The following is a 19,911-nucleotide window of genomic DNA, read 5'->3' as shown; positions in this document are numbered from 1 at the left end:
AACATATCTTTTGGTGGAATGTAAGTAGGTAGTTAGGTCTAGAAGTGAAATTTCTGGGCTATAGAATATGTGTGTCAAATAATTTCCCACCAATTTATACTCCCACTGACAGGGTATGTGCCTTCCAGTTGTCCCACATCCTTGTCAACACTTGATGTTGTCAGTCTTTTCAATTTTAGCTCTTCTGCCGTGTAGCTGTATCTCATTGAAGTTTTAATTTGCAATTTCCTCGTAAGTAATGAGGTCAAACATGTTTTCATTTTTGTTGACCACTATCTACTCTTGTGATGTTCTATCTCTTGCCCACTTTTCTACTTACTTGTCTTTGAAAAAATTGATTTATAAGAATTCTTGTATTGTGGATAGGAATGCTTTGTTGGTTTTACGCACAGCAAATGTGGCTAAAGTGCATTTGAAAGATGCAGGGTCCTGAAAGAAAGCAAATAAATATAAAGTACTAATATTGTTGTTCACTGCCTCACTTATAAGATGAAGGGTGAACCATTTTAAAATCCAAAAAAATGATCACAATCTGAATTTGAGGGTTGGAGCTTATCCAGTGTCTAGTATTTTTGCAGAAATTTCAAGAAAAAGGCAAGTAAATCTAGTGATACAGAGGAGTGAATAGCTGGCTAGTTACCCAGACAAGTGGATGGCATTATTTTGGTGAGAAGAGCAGTCCCTGACATGAGGATCTGGCCTGGTACTTACAGCTAGGCCTTGAGTATAAACAGTTTCACAGAACATGAACATCAGACAAGGCCACTCTTGACTATGATCAAGACAAAACACAACCCCTCTGTAATTATGTCTAAAGAACAGACAAAACCTGAACATTGGCCAAACCACAAAATGACCAAACATTCCCCCTACTCTGGCTAAGAAGAGTGACTTCTGTTTCTTTACCAATTTCAGCTTTAGCCTCAGTCTAGCCTGCTAACCTTCCAGATAAGCTCATTAAGATATCCATTCTTAAGAATTACCCCTGCTTCTTGGCAACATCCAATCCAGAGCAAAGCTTCACTTCTGTAAACACTCCCCCAAATCATCCAACAAAAGCTCCAATCCTATAATGAGTCCCTTTCTAATACTCTCCTACTGAGATGTCCCATGGTTCTCCATGATGTGCATCCTCCCTCCCTCTACTGAATAATAAATCTGACTAGTAATGAACCCAACCACTGGTGTGTTCGTGATGGCCTTTGGATGGAGGGCATTGACATTGGAGATTTCAGGACAACCTAGCAGCCTGAGACAGGTAACTTGTCAGGACACTAAAAATACACCTATCTATGGAGCAAATTTATATTAGCCACAGACACAGAAATGGATGGATAAATAAAATTATTAATTTTTTTAAAAACCCAGAGGAGACAGAAAAATTTATAGAGATAGAAAGTAGATTTGTGGTTGGGGCGCCTGGGTGGCTCAGTTGGTTAAGCGACTGCCTTCGGCTCAGGTCATGATCCTGGAGTCCCGGGATCGAGTCCCGCATTGGGCTCCCTGCTCAGTGGGGAGTCTGCTTCTCCCTCTGATTCTCCCCCTCTCATGCTCTCTCTCTCTATCTCATTCTCTCTCTCAAATAAATAAATAAAATCTTTAAAAAAAAAAAAGAAAGTAGATTTGTGGTTGCCTAAAGCTGTGTGTGGAAAGGGAGATTAAATGTTAAAGGTCATCTTGTTGGGGGCTGGTCTAAATCTGTATTATGGTGATGATGGCATGTCTCAGTAAATTTGTTAAAAATCATTGACTTGTACACTTAAACTGAGTGAATTGCATGATATGTAAATTATACCTCAATAAAGTTGTTAAAACAACAGTAATCCCACAGAACAGCTACTTGAATCCAGCAAACATTCTCTCTCTGTAAGCAAACTACATGGCAAACTACACTGTAAGTGGAAAGTTGGTTGCTGGGCATACAAAGTAGAATTAGCTACATGATTAGAATATGTTCCTGTGTATCACAGTAACACCCATGTTGCAGATGTGGAAGTTTTGGGCCAGGCCATTACTGTCTTCCCAGAGTTACCCTTTGGTGGTGTTTGCCTCTGTGGCTTTCATTTTCCCAGATTCTTCTGGCTGAATAATCCCTCTTCTGATTGCAACTCCTACTTTAGCGTATAAATCAAGTCTTGTCCTGGGAACCATTCTTTCATCTTAAATTTTAAGATTTCTTATACCTTGGCTCTGAACTACTGTGAGTTGCATTTAGAGCCTATTGTTCCTGGCCAGTTTTATTTCCTAGTTGCAGTATTTAGACTGGGGAAGGGGACCATGGATGATTCACTTTTTGTCCCTTGGACCATCATAGTTTTATACCAGAAATTAAAGAACAATGAGGTGATTTTTATCTTCTAGAAAATCCTGAAAGCTCATTCTTTTACAGGATTATAATTAGTAGACTACTAATTAGTGCCCTCCCTGGAACTTGACACAGACGTGGGATTGCCAGATAAAATGCATGCATGTTCCACGGAATATTTGGGATGTACATGCACTAAAAAAACTGTTCATTGGTTAATCTTAAGTTAAAATTTAACTAGGCATCCTGTACTTTTATTTGCGAGTAAATATACATAGAAGCCGTGGGAAACGCAGAAAAACAGGCTGTCTAAATTACTTTGGCAGAGAGGAGTGGAAAAACCAAATGCCAGATTATTAAGAGCCTAAAACGGGAGTCATCAAATGCTGTCTCAGAGGAAAGGAGAAAATCACATCCTTCAAGTTTTACAGCCGAATCTGAAGTACTAGTACTTCAAGAAAGGGAGCGTCACAAAGGGAGGATGGTAGGAAAACTTAATTTCTTTCTAGTTTGAAATTGGAATCCCCACTCAGGCTTTCTGCAAGACAGAGCTCAAGGAAGAAGCCCACTCAAAGTAGGGACTCCATTTTGTAGCCCAGACGAAAGGGTGGGGCGATCCCCCTAAGCCACGCCCTGGGCACCGCGCAGACACCGGAGCCAGGTAACCAAGGGAACCCCGGGGAAGGCGTTTCCGGGAGAGGCCGGAGCCGGAAATGAGGGTCCGCTCCGCCCCACGGCCGGACCCCGCCCCTGTCCTCCCACCGGGCCGGGCCGCGAGGGATGACGTGTCTGAACTCTGGAGGCGGAAACCGGGAGGAGGTCGCCGGGGTAGGAGGGGAGGGGCCGCATGCTGGCCCTGCGCCTGCGCTGTCCGCGCTCTGGTCAGACAGGTTTGCGACTGGAGTCCGGAGACCATTTATTCAGGAGCACTCCACTTCTCCGGGTTTTTGATGATGTTGAGTTACCGGGGTTAAAGAGGCGGCGGGGTTCGGAGGAAAGAAGGTTGGGGACCGCCTTGAACCCCCAGACTGCTGCGGTCTCAGCCTCAATGAATAGCTGATTGTCTGCGGGCTGTCACTCCCCTTTGTTCTATAAAAGATTAAATGTATCTGGAAAACCTGAGGTTTATTTCAGCTCTGACATTCTGCGATCGTAAATTCAGATTTAGAATTTCTGTGGTCTGGCCAGTTCTAGTCCTGTAGTGCTTTCCAGTTTACTTGCTCCTCTCGTCTCCTTTATGTGACACACACGCTGCTCTAGGCTCTGGGGATGTAGAGATGTGGGATGTAGACACAAAGTCCTTATTCCCACAGATTTACATATAAACGGGGAGTGAGACTGTAAACAAAACCACGTTAATTCCAGATAGTGACAAGCAGCGTGAAGTGTCGGGTTTAAGCAGAACGGTTTTGAGGGACTTAAAGATTTTATAAGATCGCTCTTGGCAAGAATGGAAATTGAAAGGCAGTAAGTAGTTCAGGGGATCTAAGATTTTGGCTTGGACTAGGGTATGGCTGCCGACATGGAAAGGATTTAAGTCTTGTTCAGCGCCCAGCGAGCAGAACTTGTTGGACTGTATGTTGAGAGTGAGGGAATGAGACATTTAGGTTATCTCCCAGGTTTGGGTTCTGGAGCAAGGGGCAGCGGTGCCATTTCCTGAGATGGGGAAAACTGGGCGAAGAAGGGTTGGGGGTGGGCAGTGAGATAGTGAAGGTCAAGGAAAAATAAAAGAGTGAACAAAAATGTTACTTTTCCTTCCCTCTCCTTTCTAAATGGAAAACATCTGCTTCCTCTTATGTTGGAAGTCTCTCTAACTTCAAGTACAGAATAAACCCTTTTCCCTAGGTCAAAGTGGATGTTCAACAGATATGTTAATTAAATTGCTGGAGGAAGAGGGTGCAGAGAGGAAGACCACGCTCAGGCCCCTGCTAGCTTGGCTTTTGTTATAAAAATGGCTGTGATTTCTCTGTGCTAAGCAGTGTGCTCAGCGTTTAGCATACTTTTTTTTTTTTTTCCATTTAATCTTCACAACAACCTTAAGAAGATGGACATTCTTTTCTCTCTTCTTTCCAGTTCTACTACCCCGGACTGGATTAATTAAGTTGCTCGAGGTCACATTAACTAGATAGTAGTTGCAAGCATTTTTATCTTTCATTGTTCTGATTACTCCACAGTACAGAGCAATGGTTCTTAACCTTTTTTGTAGAGTCAGAGATCCCTTTGAAAATTTAATGAACGTTGTAAACTTTCCAGGGGAGGAAACGTGCAAACACCCACAAGAATTTAGATAGAATCTCATGGGGCTCCACTTTCCTGAATTACCCATTCAGCAAATTTGCCCATTCTTGAGCTGGAGGTACTCCCGGGTTTTGATTCCTTGCTATATAGTCTAAGTGGATGCATTCTTACAAGGTATTCTTTCTAAAGCTCAACTGAATTGACTTTATGTCACCAAAAGCAAGTTACTACTTGAAAAATACTCAAGAAAATTCACACACAAACTCAAATGCATAAGTGCACATACAAACATGGTCATCGCGTCATTTCAATAAGGGGACAGAAACTTGCTCAAAGGTAATACCAGATTGCTATTTCACTAGAACTACTTTCGTCACTTAACTCTTGCCTTTCTCTGCGAAGAAATGTCAACACTATCTTCTGTTCGCCTACTCGTTTTTCTCCCCACATCATTTCCACTCATCCTTAGAGATCCTTATTCTGTGCAAACAATCATTGTCTCACGCAAGAATGCCCCAAGGCATCCAATACTTGGAACCTGTCCGTGCAAACACCTGAGTGAGTATTTGAGACTTTCTGGCTAGTTCTTCCTCATTTGTTTCCATATCCTGCTCCCAACCAGGTGTCTCCCGAACTTCTTCCTGCCGCCAACGCCGCCTCCATCCGCAGGTACTTTCTGGAGCACCAACCCTGTAACAGGGGTTGATGTGCTGCGGGCATGTGGGGAGGAAACCTCGTGATTGTTATGGGAAACTGAACCAAAGCGGCAAGCTGGAGGCACCAGCCCGACAGTGGGGCGCTCGCCGACGCCCCAAGGGAACTCTAAATCAGAATTTGTAATGGGACCGTGAACGCGGAAGCAGGCAACCACCAATCGGCCGGCTGAAAACCTGGAAAGTGGATTTCCTCCACGCTCCCTCCCGGAAACTCCTCCCGGGGCTTGCGGCCCCTCTCACTGAGCATGTGCAGGCGGCGTTGCGCATGCTCTGTCGAGCTTCGGTTCGGTTTCTGTTGCGGGACCGGCGGTGTCTCCTAGCGTAACCGGAACTGTCCATCGTGGAGCGGTCCTTGCTCAGCTCCCGCGGTCTTGTGGTCGTGTCCAAGGCTTCCCGTCCCTCCTTCCCTCTTCACCCCCTCGGCTCGGCTGCCCTTTCCCCGAAACAGCCGTCATGAGCGCGAGGCTGCCGGCGTTGTCGCAACCTCGGTGGCCGGGGCCGCTGCTGCTGGTGCTGCTCCTGCTGGAGGCGGCCCCAGGCCCGCGCCCGGGCGCCGCCTTCTACCTGCCCGGCCTGGCGCCCGTCAACTTCTGCGAAGAAGAAAAAAAGAGTGACGAGTGTAAGGTGGGTGAGGCCTGGCGGACCTTGAGTGCTCTGACCGACGGGGAGCCTCCCCTTACCCAGGGAGCTGAGGTGCGAGCGGAAGGGGAAGGGGGCGTAGCCGGGTTGGATCCGGTGTCCCAAGAAGTGTTTGGGTTCGGCCGGGCCGTAGGTCGGAGGTTCTGGAACGGCCTTTGGGGGTAAATTCTGCGGGACTCAGTGAGCCTCAGGCTCGCCTCCCGTCTAGAGGTCCAGGTAGCACGAGCAGCTGTATTCAGTTTGCCAGGAAACAGGGACTCTGTATGTATGGCGCTCTGTTGGAGTTGGGTGCATGCAGGTCAGCAAGCGTTCCATGGGTGAGTGTTCGCTCACAGCCCTGTGTCACGCACTCCAGGAAGTGGACGGCCAGGTCTTCCAGATACTTTTTATTTCATTGCTTCCCATCTTACTCTACTTTCTTGGAACTCCTGGTTGGTTTTGAGAGCTTGTTTCTTTCTAGGACATTGGTATATTAACTTAACGCTTAGCAGTTTGTTGCTTAACACCCAAACCGCATAAACTGCATTAATAAAAAGTTGCTGTAATGGTTGAGACCGTTAATTTCTACCTTTTAAGTTAAAAAAAATATTTTTAACATGCAAAAAATGCATAAGATCCCACCAGTTAGTTTTCTCTGAGAGTGTTTTAAAGACTTAAAAGGAGTAGATGACAGGAGAAACGCGTTTTCTTCCTAGGGCAAATTTTGAAAACTTTGATCTCTTATGATCTTTACACTCAAGGTAAACTAACTGCTAGTGAAGAGGCATAAGTAACTTGATTTTAGGTTATTCGGTGTAGAGCATCACGGTGCACATAACAATTATTTTTAAGTTGCTAACACCTACCATTGGGGCATGAGCGTGTCTTTGAAACCATTAATAATTTTAACAATTCAAGTAATCGTTCGGCAAACTTTTACGGTCTATAAATAGGTTTATTTACTAAGTTTGATTTTATTTTTAAAAGCTGGTGTTTATTTTATTACTGCTAGCTTTACTGTAGCAATGAATTTCAAGCTTATTTTAGGGCATTAAATAAGCTGTTAAATTTTTCATAGCATTTTACAGTTTGTTTTTAAAATCTTGGATCTCTAAAAGATCTTTAAGGTTTACTCAAGTCAGCAGTTACCACTTGCATAGTTTAACTTTCATACCCTGCAGTGCAAGAAGCTTTCACTCTTTGAGAGTTATGACTGAAAGAATATATAGTGCTTGCAAGTGGAAGAGAGAGCTAGTCTTGAAAGCATACTGGTTTTACTGTTAAATATTTTAGTAACCAAGCTTTAAAACCTAGTGTTTGGTCTTTCAGTTTAAATTTAACGGCAGTCCTCTATTGTGTTCCTAGTGCCTTAGAGACAAAAAATGTATCCCTGTCTTCTAGGGACTTCAAAGTAAAGGACATACGCTTATGAACAGATTATTGAAATCTGATATGTTATAAAAGATGTATGTCCAAAGTGCCTTAAAACACAAACGAGGAAACATCTGTGGATTGGTGTCTTTAGGGGAAAGCTGCAGAAAGAAAGTGACATTTGAGATGGACTTTAGAAAATTAATGAGTGAAATTTACAGGTGGTCTGCCTCTAAGATGATACTTGGTTTCTCAACAGGGCCTTTAAGTAGCTACTTTTTAAGTTAACTTTTGGTTAATTTGGGGGACTTCTTTGGGATTTTTAATTTTCAAAGCTATAGGGATAAAACAGGCAAGGCAAAACTTCTTTTTCCTGAAATGTTTAGATTTCATCTTTGTTAACAGCTGCTCTCACGGTCAATGGAAACAACTGTTAGAAGAGCAGAAAGATGGAACTTTAGCAGTTTTTTCCTATATTTGACTAACTAGGATAGAGAATTTGAAGTAAACTTTAATGTATCTTCCTCTTGCCTCTCAGAGGAGAAAAACAGTAAATAGTTCAAATTTTCATTACTTCAGTCCAGAGTATTGATTTTTCCCTCATATTTCATATTTAAGGAGGTCAGTCATGTATCTACTCTTCAGAAAAGCTGAAGGGAATTATTTTTAAAATAAACAATGAAAAGTAAAATATTGTGAGTGGGAAAAATTATTTCCAGAAGATGCTGTTAGCATAGGAAATCAGGAGTTGGATGAGTTGGGTAGGACACTGATACTGTTTCCATCAGTTTTTCCATCTGTAAGATAGGGATGATCATATTTGCTTATCTCTTCCCCTTGAAAAGTGTTTTGCATTTGTTAGCGAAAAAGCACAGTATTTATTAGTTGTGGTATTATAAAACATAAGTATAGAGATGAAACAAGTATATCCTCAGCATGTGTAATTTTTGTAGTGTAGTCATTACATGTAGAGTGTCCTGCATTTAGCTCACTATGTATATTATTGAGAGACAATCAAAAGAACCCTGAGAATTTGGTCATTTTCTCCTCTCAAAATTATTTTATGTTCAAATTACTGGCAGAGAAATAGGAGTCCAGTGAACACAAAATTCTATTTATATTGCTCTAACTTCTGATTTATGATCTTTATTAGCCTTCGTAAATACTGTGACTGTGTCCTGTGGATTCCTTGTTTTTTAACTTACTATCACTACATGTACATACATTTGAATATCAACATAGTGCACATTCTTACTGGTTTTTATTGGCCATATAGTATTTTATCCTATTACTGTACTGTGTGTTTAACCATTTCTTGCCAATAGGGCATTGCGATTGGTCCCGGTTTTTTTCTGTTATAAATAACTTCGCTAGAATGTATTTAGCAGGAATTACTTACATACTCCCAAATATAAAATTACTAGGTCAAAGGCAAGAAGCAATTTTATAGCTCTATTTAATATTGCCAGGTTTCTTTCAAAAAAGATAGGTTTGAAAAAAAAAAGAGGTTTGATTTATAATACCTTTAGCTAAATGATTCCCTATGTCTCCAGAATATTTTATAATTTTTATTTATTTTAATAGCTGTGTGATGGTATGGAAAACTTTAACGGTGTATTACTTTCATTGCCATTAAGGTTTCTCTTTTAATTTTTTTCTTTTATTTGTCTTGTGTTGTTAGTTTTTGAAACCATAGTAATAAAAGGATTGAACTGTGGTGTTCTTTTCCTCTAGAATCCATTTTACTTCCTTAAATCAAGGGACAATGTGTTGACTGCAATAAATAGAATAAAGCCCTGATCAGAAGTTAATAGATCTTCACAGAGGAAAATGTGCAGTTCTAATCTACCTTGTAAAAGTTTTGATCATTTCAGTTAGCCGCTGCATGCTGTTTAGCTTTAGGTTGGTCTTCAGTGTGCTGAGTGGCATTCTGATGGCGAATAGCTGATCAGTGAGCAGCGTACTGTTGCTGCATTTAACTTTCAATTAATTGTTGGCTTGTCAACATGGATTCAGACCTAACAATTAAACTCTCCAGAACATCTGCCACTTTTTTACTGTTTGATGTGTAGATTGTGTTCTTAGATGAAAGATTAAGAATTCCTTTCCTGTCCAGTAAGGAAAAATGACCAAATATACCCCTTGGTGTTTAAAAAAAAATGTTTAAATGTTTAACAATTTTTTAATAAAAAGGAAACAGTCAGAATCATACTTTTTAAAAAATTGTAGTTGACACAGTTACATTAGTTTTAGTTAGGTGTGCACCGTAGTAATGGGACAACTCTACAACTCTCATACAACACTATTACAACACCATTGATTATATTCCCTGTGCTGTACCTTTCATCCCTGCAACTTACTCATTCCATAACTGGAAGCCTGTGCTTTCCACTCCCCTTCATCCATTTTGCCCAACACCACATCCCTTTCCCCTCTGGCAACCACCAGTATGTTCTTTGTATTTATGGATCTGTTTCTGCTTTTTTTGTTGTTGTTTATTCCTTTGTTTTGCTTTTTAGATTACACATATGAATGAAATCATACAGTATTTGTCTTTGTCTGACTTATTTCACTTAGTATCACACCCTCTAGGTTGTCTATAATGTTGCAAATGGCAAGATCTTATTCTTTTCTATGGCTGAGTAATATTTCTGTGTGTGTACCACATTTTCTTTATCAATGGACGCTTAGGTTGCTTCCATATCTTGGCTATTATAAAAAATGCTGCAATAAACATAGGGTGCATATGTATTTTCACATTAGCATTTTCGTTTTCTTTGGGTAAATGCTCAGTAGTGGAATTACTGGATTGTATGGTATTTCTATTTTTAATATTTTGAGGAACCTCCATCCTGTTTTCCACGGTGGCTGCACCAGTTTATATTCCCACCAACAGTGCACAAGGGTTCCTTTTTCTCCACATCCTTGCCAACCTTGTTGTTTCTTGTCTTCTTGATTTTAGCCATTCTGACAGGTGTGAGGTGATATCTCATTGTGATTTTGATTGCATTTCCCTGATGGTGAGTGATGTTGAGCATCTTTTCATGTGTCTGTTGGCCATATGGATGTCTTTGGAAAAATGTCTATTCAGGTCATTTGCCCATTTTTTAATTAGGTTATTTTGTTTTTTAGTATTACATTGTACAAGGTCCTTTTTTCTTTTTAAAAGATTTTATTTATTTTTGAGAGAGAGAAAAAGAGAGAGAGTGAGCATGAGCCAGGGGGAGAGAAGGGGGACAGAGGGAGAAGCACACTCCCTGCTGAGCAGGGAGCTTGATGCGAGACTCAATCCCAGGACCCTGGGATCGTGATCTGAGCCGGAGGCGATGCTTAACTGACTGAGCCACACAGGTACCCTACGAGGTCTTTATATAATATTTTGGATATTAACGGATATATCTTTTATCAGATATATCTTCTCCCATTCAGTAGGTTTTCTTTTCATTTTGTTGATGGTTTCCTTTGCTGTGCAAAAGCTTTGTAGTTCGGTGTAGTCCCAATAGTTTGTTTTTGCTTTTGTTTCCCTTGCCTGGGGAAACATACCTGTAAATATGTTGCTAAGGCTGATGTCAAAGAGATTACTGCCTATGTTTTCTTCTAGTTTTGTGATTTCAGGTCTCACATTTAGATCTTTAATCTATTTTGAGTTTCATTTTGTGTATGGTATAAGAAAGTGGTCCAGTCTTCCAAGCACCATTTATTGAAGAGACTCTCTTTTCCCCGTTGTAAATTCCTGCCTCCTTTGTCGTAGATTAATTGACCATATAAGTGTGGGTTTATTTCTGGGGTCTTTATCCTGTTGCATTGATCTGTGTGTTTTTGTGCCAGGATCATACTGTTTTGATTACTGTAGCTTTGTAGTATGTCTTGAAATCTGGGATTGCTGAATCCTTTAGCTTTGTTCTTTCTCCAGATTACTTTGGCTATTCAGGGTCTTTTGTGGTTCCATATGAATTTTAGGTTTATTTGTTCTAGTTCTGTGAAAAATACTACTGGTATTTTGATAGGGATTACATTGAATCTATAGATTGCTTTAGGTAGTATGGACATTTTAACTATTTTTCTAATCCGTGAGCATGATATATCTTTCCATTTGTTTGTGTCATCTTCAGTTTCTTTTATCAGTGCTCTGTAGTTTTCAGAGTACGGGTCTTTCACATCCTTTGTTAAAGTTACTTCTAGGTATTTTATTCTTTGGGGGGTAATTGTAAATAGCATAGTTTTCTTAATTTCCCTTTCTGCTACTTCATTAATGAATAGAAATGTGACAGATTTCTGTATATTGTGTCCTGCAACTTTACTGAATTCATTTATTACTTCCGATAGTTTTTTGGTGGAGTCCTTAAGGTTTTAGGTATAGTATCATGTCATCTGTTATAGTGACACTTTTACCAGAATTAGACTTTTAAATGTTCTTTCTTGGTAGTTATGTTTAGAAATGTTTAATAAATTGTGTGTCTGTTATTTTGGGAGCAGTTGCCTCTAAATATGGAATAAGTAAAATTGAAGAAAGCAATTCCAAATGTTGCTTTGAACAGACATACTGTGTATTTTACTTGTTTTAATTTGACCATAGATACAATTTGAAGATTTTGAACTATCTAAAAAAATACAATTACGTTTGCACTTATTGATAAAATTGATATATATTTACTTATCGGTATTTAGTTTCACATTATCAGAGTTTTCTCTGGAATAAGAGATTGATTCTTAGCTTCTGGAAACTAATCAGTGTATGTGGGTTACTGATAATGTTTCAAATATGAAATTTGGCATGGAATGACTTTGATTATGATAAATTCGCCTTTCAACAATTGTTTTTCTTTTCTGTGGAAAAAGTACATGGAGCTTAGAAAGTTTGCTTTCAGAAATTAAATTTTTTGAATAAAATTATTGTAAAACTGCGATTATTCATTATAGTGGACCTGAGAGCTATGATTGGGAGAGCAAGCAAGGTCCACTTGGATGAAATACTGTCCTGGTGCTGTTGGCTCTCCACAGAGGGAAGCCCTTCGCAAGGGGTATTTTTGAACATCCGAAACAAAGCCACAGACATGTGCTTATAAACCCCCACCCCACACACACAAATTCTAGAGACCGGTCTGTGCTCTGTGGACCTTAGAGCCCCGTTCTTTCTTATTTATTTATAGGACAGAGAGAGACACAGCGAGAGAGGGAACACAAGCAGGGGGAGTGGGAGAGGGAGAAGCAGGCTCCCTGCCGAGCAGGGAGCCTGATGCGGGACTCGATCCCAGGACCCCGGGATCATGACCTGAGCCGAAGGCAGACGCTTAACGACTGAGCCACCCAGGCGCCCCAGAGCCCCGTTCTTGAAGCTCTTACTTCTTATTCTTCTTTGCACTTTTTTATCAGTGTCCTATTAGTAAGCTTTGTAGTTAATTGTAGCCACTTTAAATGTGCTCTACAAAGTTACAAGGTCTTTCTCTGTTGCCATTAAAATTAACTAAGTCATAACGGGGCGCCTGGGTGGCTCAGTTGGTTAAAATTAACTAAGTATTGATGAAAGCCTTTGGAGGAAACTTTTGAAATATATTTTCTTTGCTCTTATTCTCAACTTTCAAACCTATTTCTCACCTATGCTAATAATAACGATAAAGACTGCAGTTTGTGTACTTTGTGGATGCCTTAGTTAATCCTCAGAACAATCCTGTCATTTGTAAATGGGGAAACTGAAGCTGAATAAGATGGAGTAACTCTCTCAAATGTATATACCTAGTAAGTGGTGAAGCAAAGATGCAACTCCTAGAGTGTCTGATTCTGAAGGTTGAGCTCTTCACACCACGTTGGGGTACTGCTGTTTCTTCCATGCTGAATACTCTCTACCTCTTCTGCCTCACCCTGGAGATCCCTGGCTGCTAATTATCCTTGACTTCCTCAATTGATGCAGTTTTAACCTGTGTAACCAATTTTTAAGGAGTCAGATTTTGTATTTATTCCTTTATTTGATACAATCTAAAGTTGAAATTCTATTTTTCAGTGAGATGGGGATAGAAGGAAGAACCTTAGTATCTAGGAGATCAGCTTCTGGGCATTGCTGGTCAGATAACTCGAAGTTCATGAGCATCCATTTATGCGTTCCAGCATTTCCATTGGGATTGTTTTCTTGTGTCTGAGTTAAGATTTCCCTTCTTTGAAATTTTTCCCACAGTGGACTCCTCCAATATTAAGCATTTGTCCGTAGTTTTCCTTTTCTGTGGCTGTGCCTTGGTATCTCAGAGCTTTTTGTGACTAGTCACTTGCTTTGATTCTTGTTCAGAGTTACATTTCTTCTCAGAATATTTCTTTCTACCTTGAAAACCAGTTGTAGGTGGGTTTGGGACCGATGTGATGGAAGGTCAAGTGGAATAAAAGCAAAACCAAAGGAACAAGGAAACAGGAAAAAAAAAAACCACAGCCCTGTGGCATGGCACACGTGGCTTAGAGCTATAAAACAAAGCATAGTTGTGACCAAAGCTCGGATCAGATGTAGAATGGGTAGGTTAGGACCAGAAAAAAATTGTACATTTGGGAGGAGAAGGATTTAGAAGGGAAACCATAGCACTCTAAATTAAACCATTTCCATAAAAAATTTCTTAGGGTGGGATTTAATTAGTCTTCCTTTGTCTAAGTTTTGCTTTAGGATTTATCTGTAACTTCCTTAAAAAGTTTAATGTTGTCACAACTTTCCATGCTTGTAATAACTCAGTTTGGGACACTTTGAAAGCAGGAATGTGAAGTAAGTAACCTTTAAAACTCTTTCTGGTTATGTCAGAGATATTTTAGAGTTGGCTGACTCTATTTAAGGCAAATTTCCAGGAGGAGATGCACTTAATTAACTTTTGGATGGGAAATAAAGATACTTAGAGTGGAAAGTGACCATAAAATTAACCAAATACTGTCCTTTTGTAGCACATTGCTATTTTAATGATTAAAAAACAAAACAAAACTAAATCCCTTGGGTTTCAGTAACTACCCCAAGAACTTACAAATAGCTTTGTCATTTTTTTCTTTTACTTTCTTGAATGTATGTCTTGTCTCTCCACCTGGATTAGAAATTCTTCAAAGGCAAGTGTTCATGTCTTTTGTATTATTATATCACTCATAATGTCTAGTATTGTGGCCACTAAATAAATGTGTCGAGTGAATGACTTTCTCGTGGTGGTTCAGGATCTTTTTTCTTGGGAGTGTTCTTCAGTTTTCATGTACATTGCATATTCTGTTTCCTCCTATTTAATACTTATTTTGAAGTCATCTTTCCTAGTCTAGAACATCTTTCCACGCTAAATTTTACTCTTTCGTCTTTATTTCTTATTGCTTTGATTTGGCTTTTGTTGCTTCATAGGAAGAATAAAGTCTACTCTCAACTTTAAAGCCTTTTCTTTTTCCAACTTTTAATTGTGACAGTCTTCAAAATTCAAAAAAGTTGACAGAATAGTATAATGATCACCTGTATATCCATCTAGACCTCTAGAGCCAACAGTTGATTATATTTTTCCTATTTGTTTTACGCGTGTATGTGTTTATATTTTTAGGGATAAATGTCATGATGTCTGTAGCATACTTTTGGAAACCACATGAACTCACTAGCAGTCTCATTTCGTTTCTCCTTCCAATTTTTAACATTTTTCTCTACTGCCATATTACAAGGATTTTGTTCATTAAAGCAGTTTATTTATTTATTTATTTATTTATTTATTTATTTATTTATTATTTTTGAGAAAGAGCATGTGCGCAGGTGGGAGGGGGGTGCAGAGGGAGAGGGAGAGAAAATCTCAAGCAGGCTCCACGCCCAGCATGGAGCCCAATGCTGGGCTCGATCTCACAACCCTGAGATCATGACCTGAGTGAGCTGAAACCAAGAGTCAGAAGCTTAACCGATTGAGCCACTCAGGTGTCCCTACAAGGATCTCATTCTTAAAATATTATTGAAATTTCCTTGTTTCAGTATAAGAGTTGATATTTAAAATATAGAGTATTATAAATGTAGCATATTGGGGCGCCTGGGTGGCTCAGTCGTTAAACGTCTGCCTTCGGCTCAGGTCATGGTCCCAGGGTCCTGGGATTGAGCCCTGCATTGGGCTCCCTGCTCAGCAGGAAGTCTGCTTCTCCCTCTCCCACTCCCCCTGCTTGTGTTCCCTCTCTTGCTGTCTCTCTCTCTGTCAAATAAATAAATAAAATCTTTGAAAAAAAAATAAATGTAGCGTATTTACAAATATGTTGTAAATTGCTCTATTCTTTGTTAAATATATCATTAAATGTAATTTGCATTTCTTAGCATTTTGTGAGACAATAATTCTTAAATTTTCAGATTCTCACAATTTAAAGGAAGAATGAAAATGCTACAGAAATAGCCAGGATGAATTGAATATCCAAGTGTGTTTTGATTAGTTCACTGAATAATAGAAAAAGGTCCATAACTTAGTGATGATATTTGTGATAGACTAACTTTCTTGTAAAAGTAAATGTGGAAAAGTGTCAGAAGAGACAAGAAGGAAGAGAAAAGTAGAGGACTGAGAGCAGCAGAAATTAAAAGTGATGGAAGTGGCACTTGAGTTTCCTCACTTTTTTTTTGAGTTAGCAGTCCAGCTTTTGAACTTATTTCCTTGTCTTAAAGTAGAGCAAGTAATCCCTAGCTCATAAGGTTATTATGAGAATTGTGCTTGATAATTATCATCTTCCTCTTCCCTAGACTAATAGCTAAGAAAAGAGTAATGAATTGGCATAAACAGTAGATCAGAAGGCTGTTGCCTTAGTGTCCTTTTATGGGAGCCGGCGGGGTGGGGGGGCCCTCAAGGTTATCCTTATACTGATAAATATTCAGATTCAGGAATGTCTGTTTTCTCTGAAATAGTAAGAGTAGCAATGTTTATTTAATCATTTACCTTATAGTTATTGTGTACCAACTATGGACCAGCTTCTATATTCTTATCTGTTTTATTATCACCTCATACATTTGTCACGTTAAAAATTACTACTTGACCAAAAGCACATATTTATTGAGTAAATTTAGGATTTGGAATGAACTGAGCAATCTGGTGCTATGCTGCCTCTAGACTGAATTTGTGTTCCCTACTTGTTTATGTGTTGTGTGTAAAAATTAATTTTGTTTTTAGGTGAAAGATTTATAAGAAGAATTGTTCTTTGGAGTTTGTTATTTTGGAAAAATTTGTGGGCCGCCCCTAATATAGACATCCTTATAAATCACAAAGCAAGGCTAAAACATATGCTTACTCACACCTTTATTATTAGGAGTGGAATGTGAAGCTACTTCACCAGATTAGGAAAAATTGACAGATATGGTAAATTTAATGGGAATTAGATATTAAAGGAGAGAGAGAGGGAAAGTGTGTGGTGGGAAGGGGCAGAGAGAGAGAGAGAGGGAGAAGCAGACTCCCCGCTGAGTGCAGAGCCCAACTCAGGGCTCCATCCCAGGACCCTGAGATCATGACTTGAGCCGAAATCAAGAGTCCATCGCTCAAGTGACTAAGTCACCCAGGTGCTCCTAGCTCTAACCACATTTTAAGTGACAGATGGCCACATGTGTATTTGACAGTGCAGATAAGAATATGTCCATCATTGGGGCGCCTGGGTGGCTCAGTCGTTAAGCGTCTGCCTTTGGCTCAGGTCCTGATCCCAAGGTCCTGGGATCGAGCCCTGCATTGGGCTCCCTGCTCCGCGGGAAGCCTGCTTCTCCCTCTCCCACTCCCCCTGCTTGTGTTCCCTCTCTCGCTGTGTCTCTCTCAGTCAAATAAATAAATAAAATCTTAAAAAAAAAAAAAAAAAAAGAATATGTCCATCATTGCTTACAGTTCTATTGGACATTCTTGCATAATAGTAAATACTTAGTACTTTGTACCAAGCACTGCTCTTGAATTTTCTCAAAAACACTCGAAGCAAGGATTATTATTCCATTCTATAAAGGAAAAAAACTGAGTGAAGAAATTTACCCAAGATCACACAGCTAGTAAATGTCATAGTCAGGATTTAAACTCAGGTACCCTAGCTTCAAAGTCTTTGTCCTTGATCACTTTGTACGGAACAAGGTTGAGAGAGTAAGAATAGGCTTAATTGTGGCACATGGGATTTAACTTCTGTGGTGGAAATGTGGCTCTTAGAGATTTTTGAAACTTAAAACCTAGAAAGTTCCATAGAATATAATAGCTGTATTCCTTCCTAGAAAGAAATCTAGAGATGTGAACTGGATCATCTTTTTAGAAACCTTTCAATCTTCATGAAGATATATTAAATAGGGTGTTTAGATTCTGAAGTGTCTTCATAGCAGTATTGACCCCTTATAATTAGTGAAAATTATTTTGGCAGAGTAAGCCATCAACTGGGAATTTTGCCTTCACAGCAGTTACTTATATTTGTGTTAATTATTCAAGCATTCTGTAATGCCTAAATGTCGTGTCTCATTATCTTTTTAGCTAAAATGACTAATGACAAAGAATATTTTATGCACAGAGACAGTTTAATTTTTTGTATATGTTTGAGGCTGTGTTACCATTGAGTAATTTCATTTGCTTACAATTTTAGGGATTGCACATGATACTGTTCTCACTACTGTATATAGAGGCTAGTGTCTTATCTTATACTGTATATCAGGAATATTGGGTGAGCATTTATTTTAGCAGATGAGCAGTGTAGTTTAGGCATTCCCTATTCTGAATATCATTAAATTCATTTGTTTTTATTCATTTAACAAATATATAGCACTTCTTGTTTTAGTCACTGGAGTTCTTTATAAATGTTAACTCATTTAATCCTCATACACTTCTCTCTCTCTCTAAAATAATAAATAAATAAGTAAATAAATGAATAAATAAATGTTTGGGGGGGAAAAAAAAGGAGTGGCCCCTGGGTGGCTCAGTCAGTTAAGGTTCCGAATCTTGGTTTCAGCTCAGGTAATGATCTCATGGGTTGTGAGACTGATCCCTGCATGGGGCTCCGCACTCAGTGAGGAGTCTGCTTAATGATTCTCTCCTGCCCCTCCCCTGTTCACACACACTCACCTTCTCTCTCTCTCTTTCTCTCTCAAGTAAATAAATCTTAAAAAAAATTATTGGAGGTATTTGCAACTCTTAAAAATATTTTGTTGTAATTTAATTGCATATAAGTCTACTCAGTGAATGGATTTATAGGAGAAATGTTTAAATATCATAAAATTCTACATTTCAAACATGTCAAATTCTTTTTCAGTTCTAAGCATGACTTAAGGTTTGATCTCTATTTGTTTATATTCTAATTCTGTGTTTCTTCATCAGGCTGAAATAGAACTATTCGTGAACAGGCTTGATTCAGTGGAATCTGTTCTTCCTTATGAATATACGGCGTAAGTTTTTCAGCTTGGTTTTTATATAAAATTGTATTGACTCATCAGAATTTTGTACTTTTAAATATTTGTTTTCTTCACAGTTATGGATGAATTCATATGTATTTTAAACATGTATAAGGCCTGGAAACATTTTTTAAGGGGTATTCATTATTTCCAAAGTAGAGTTAAAATGTGAAATGTGATCTTTTTTCAATACAGTAGAAGCACCAACTGAAACAATGGATTTCCTTTTTTATCTGAGTGGACAAAAAGGCATTGTGTTTTCTTTAAATTTTTTAATTATAAAAAACCCCACACAGTTTTAAATAAAATTCTTATATCCCACATAATCCCCAGAAACAATTGCTTTGTTTTCTGCTCCTCCACATTTTTTCTCTGCATATTTTAATGTACCTAACCACATCTATACATTTTTGTTTTAAATAAAAAGTGGTTTTGCACTTTTTTCTCACTAGGTTTATTGTGGGCATCTTTCCATGTTAATACACAGCTATAGTTACCTTAGTCTTTTTTGTAGCTGTTTATTCTTTCTTTTCTTTCTTTTTTTTTTTTTTTTAAGATTTATTTATTTCTTTTAGAGAGAGCATGAGCATGAGTGGGAGGGGCAGAGGGAAAGGGAGAGAGAATCCCAAGCAGACTTTGTGCTGAGTGTGGAGCCTGACACGGGGCTTGATCCCACAACCCTGAGACTGTGACCTGAGCCAAAACCAGGAGTCAGACACTTAACCAACTGTGCCACCCAGGTGCCCCTCTTTTTTCTTTCTTTCTTTTTTTTTTTTTTTTAAAGTAAGCTATCACCCAGTGTGGGGCTTGAACTCAGGACCCTGAGGAGAGATCAAGAGTCTCATGCTCTACCAACTGAGCCAGCCAAGTGCCCCTGTTTATTATTTCTTTGTAGAGATTGTGTAGAGTCATGTATGATTTGTTTCACTAATTCTTTGTCTATGAACATTTGGTTATTTTCATTTTTTGATATTATGAAAAATGCTGCCTAAATTTGCTTTATTCATTTGACCACTATATACCATATTAAGTATAAAGCATAGTTCTTAAATTTTAGTTGGCTTCTAAGTTTCTGTGGTATCTAAAAGTTTTAAAAGAAAATATGTGTTTTCTGTAGAGAAAAGCACACACCAAAAAGTAAGACTATCCTATAAGAATCCATATGCCTAAATATGTATAAGAAGAGAGTATAACATTCATGAATGCATGGACCATCATTTATGTAACTATTAGAGACATAAATGCTCTAGTTTTTGTTTCTTTTGTTTTGTTAAATAAATGTATCTCCTTATTCTTTGTGGATATTCCTGGGAAAACTCAGTGAT

At 38.9% G+C, this 19,911-nt stretch overlaps 1 protein-coding gene across 1 annotated transcript in view; it reads left to right on the top strand.

Annotated features, from left to right (window-relative positions):
• The first annotated feature begins 5,511 nt into the window (after positions 1–5,511).
• TM9SF2 (transmembrane 9 superfamily member 2) overlaps positions 5,512–19,911 on the top strand; it is a 58,657-nt gene continuing 44,257 nt past the window's right edge. The window contains exons 1-2 of the mRNA XM_045869656.3: positions 5,512–5,883; positions 18,513–18,580. Coding sequence (XP_045725612.1) covers positions 5,713–5,883; positions 18,513–18,580 — 239 coding nt within the window. The 5' untranslated portion in view covers positions 5,512–5,712. The remainder of the gene's footprint in view (positions 5,884–18,512; positions 18,581–19,911) is intronic.

This window comes from Mirounga angustirostris, unplaced genomic scaffold (assembly GCF_029215605.1).
Source record: "Mirounga angustirostris isolate CCGP_5_RB_7025 unplaced genomic scaffold, mMirAng1.0.hap1 SCAF_3, whole genome shotgun sequence".
NCBI classification, from domain to species: Eukaryota; Metazoa; Chordata; class Mammalia; order Carnivora; family Phocidae; genus Mirounga; species Mirounga angustirostris.
Note: the sequence above shows the minus strand (reverse complement) of the source record. Positions and strands in the feature narration are given on the sequence as shown.